The 3,141-nt window shown below is 41.4% G+C and overlaps 1 protein-coding gene across 1 annotated transcript; it reads right to left on the minus strand.

Annotated features, from left to right (window-relative positions):
* Nucleotides 1-2,561: 2,561 nt before the first annotated feature.
* Nucleotides 2,562-2,936, minus strand: LOC128628489 (eukaryotic translation initiation factor 1-like). Its single transcript, XM_053672655.1, is given in 1 exon segment — nucleotides 2,562-2,936. A coding segment is annotated over 1 exon segment (375 nt).
* Between the last annotated feature and the right edge of the window lie 205 nt (nucleotides 2,937-3,141).

A 3,141-nucleotide genomic window follows, 5' to 3' on the forward strand; every position in this document is an offset into this window, starting at 1 on the left:
TTTAATGTGATGATTTGTACTGTTACATTTAAATCTACTGTCTTGCTATTTGTTTTCTATTTGTTCCATCTGTTCTTTGTTTCTTTTTTCCTCTTTCTGCTTTTGGATTGAGTACATTTTAGTATTTTATTTTATTTCCTTTATTAAGTCAGTAGCTATGATTCAGGTTTTGTTAATTTAGTGGTTGCTTTATGGTTTTTAATGTACATCTTTAGCTTATTACTATCTTCCAGTAATATTTTGCAACTTCATCAATAGTATGAGATTCTTGAACTAGTGTAATTCCATTTGTCCCTCCTGACCTTTTTGCTATTGTTTTTAATACATTTTACTTTTACTTATATTACTACGTGTGGGAAAACATCAGTCAGTTGCCTCTCACACATCCCCATTCAGGGACTTGGCCCACAACCCAGGCATGTGCCCTGACCAGGAATCAAACCAGCGACCTTTCAGTTAGCAGGAATATGCCCAGGCCACTGAGGGGCTGTTTTAGATAAAAGAAAGTTTGGTCAGTGTTTAGTAGCTGTATGAATTTTAACTGAAGTTAAGTAACTTTGACTTTGCTATCATAGGACTTTGATTTGATTCTGATTCTGATTATACTCCAGAAGTAGAGTTGATGGATAAAATACAGGATGCTTGGTTAAATTTGAATTTCAAATAAGTAACCAAAAATTTTTAAGAGAAAGTTTGTCTTTCTCTTAAATATTGTAGGTGACATGCTTATCCTAACAATTATTGATTGCTGATCTGAAATTTATACTTAGCTGAGCATCTTGTGTTTTAATTTGCTAACTCTGGCTGATCGTGTCCATACTGTGGGGCACCTCTGACGTTCTGTGGCATTACCCTGCTTTTGCTGAGGATTAGTCTTGGGACTCTGTTTCATGAAGATGTTTGTGTTTATAGTAGATTTCAGCTTTAGATTCTCTCCACCCAGGAGAGAAAACAGCATTTATCAACCTTTTGAACTAAGTCTTCAAAGAAACTTTCATAACACTTCCAAGAGGTCTTGGTGGCCCCTTGGCCTATCCTCACCTCTACTGTGGTAAGCTTTTACTGGGTATAGAAGAGGGTCCCTAATGGTCACTAAGTATGTAATAACCTTTTTAGGCATGGGGAAAGAAGCTTCTAGCACTTTGACAGTTCATGTGAATGAACTGAACTGTACACTCTGCCCTAGGCTTTTGTTCAGAGAGTAGTCACTTGAGCCCCACTTAGTTATGCATAGGCAAGGGGAACTGACACCCACTATCCTGAGAAGAAAAAACGCAACAGGACATATTGTTGGGTTTTGTTTCTTTTTGGTGCGTATGTGAGTGTGTGCTTAGAAAATGCTATTTCTCCCTTTAGTAGTCAGACTCAGTGGGGGTGAGCCAATTTGTACCAGTTGTGCAGTGAGGGTCTCCTGCACGTAAACACACTGTGAACACAAGTGCAGTTGCTTCCTGAAACATGAAGTAAGGTGGAACTAGTGAGGTCAATTGGCCCCTGCCCATGGTGTTGGGGTAGGATACAGGTTAGAGGTCCAGAAACAAGGGGGTGAGAAGCCCCACTGGTTCAAACCACCCTCAGCCCTGACTCCCAGTGTGATCTGAGGAACAATATCAAGGCTCATGGGTGAGAATATGGAAGAAATGAAGCCTTAGGGCCCCAGCGCGGAATCCCACTTGGACAGGACCCTGAACCAGTAAGAGCATCCTACCAACAGACCACCTGGGATTGGCTTTTGATACTGACACCTAGTGGCAATATCTGGTAATGACATCAGAGAACTGAACTTGTTCTTTGTCCACCTGGTGCCAGGAAGCAGGACTGAAGGAGCAGAGTTCTTGGACTGCACAGGGGAGGAGGAAGGACTGAGGAGAAAGAGGACTCAGGAGGGAGAACCTGGATCTCTTGTGCATAGGGTAGGAGGCTGCTGAGGCAATTATGAGAGGTGGTTCTATTGAGTTCACGTCCTTGTTTTGTCCCAGGCTGTGAGAAGTTGGCAAAATATTGCATCTCTTTTTGCCTCTGTTTATCAGCAGAATAATGATGATAATAGTACCTATCTCCTAAGGTTGTTGTGAGGATTAAATAGTTAATGCTTGTTAGAATAGTGGCTGGCACATAGTAAGTGCTCTGTAAATGGTGTAGTTATATTGGCACTCAGGTGAGTGGATGGCACAACAAGCTCGGAGGTAGATAGGATTCTCAGTTTGCAAATGCTGCGAGTGAGTTTCAGAGAATGTGCCTTGCTCCGCAGCAGACATACATGATTTGAAATCTGGTCCTCTGATCTGACTTGCATTTCATGGAAGTTTGAAATTACCTAACCCAGAAACCGGGTCTCTGTGATTGCTTAGCCATGATCAGAGACAGACACAAAGTTAGGTATTTATTTATTTTTGCAGAGCTCTTTTCAGTTTATTAAATGAAGCAGTTATAGCAATCCCAGTTAAAAGCAGTAGGTCTAACCATAGACCTCAAATGGTTATGTTATATAAGCTGCAAGGTTTTTAAATTTGTGACAAGGGACAGAGGGGAAGTGCCACTCATTGCAAGGAAGTCCTTGCTTAGTTAGCTTCACTGAGCCAAAACCACTTAAAACCATGAAACTTCAGCTGATCAACCTCGGCCTGTCCAGTCTCTATGAGGAACTGGTGTATGTTCTTGCACTGGTCACCCCGTAGCTGAATTACTTTTCCATATTCTGGATGCTCAATTACAGTAACAATGCAGGCAAATTTCTTTAATGCCTTCACTAGGTTTGTTTAAAAAAATTATAATCATCAGTGATTTCTTGGACTTCCTGTAATAAGAGTCTTCCTGCTGGTTCTCTGTTGAATTCTTATATGGGTGTAATCCTGGGTGTCAGAAGGAAACAGACCATCACCCATACTTGCACTAGCAAAGGGGCCAAAAGAGTGCAGGTTCTGGACAGCAGACATCCTGTGTGATTCCTTTTCCCCTTTTCCCTCACTGGAAACTGCCTGTGGAAGGCTGGGGTAGGGGAAGGGGTGGGCAGAGTATTGGTAAGCAATGGGGAAGGCTGCTGAGTCCTAGGCAGTGGTTCAGTGACTTGGGCCCAAAGTTATTATTATTTTTTCATTTGTGAAAAAATATTTTATTTATTTATTTTTAAAGAGAGGGGAG

The sequence above is a fragment of the Artibeus jamaicensis genome, unplaced genomic scaffold (assembly GCF_021234435.1).
Source record: "Artibeus jamaicensis isolate MK-2021 breed Jamaican fruit bat unplaced genomic scaffold, CSHL_Jam_final contig_781, whole genome shotgun sequence".
Classification (NCBI taxonomy): Eukaryota; Metazoa; Chordata; class Mammalia; order Chiroptera; family Phyllostomidae; genus Artibeus; species Artibeus jamaicensis.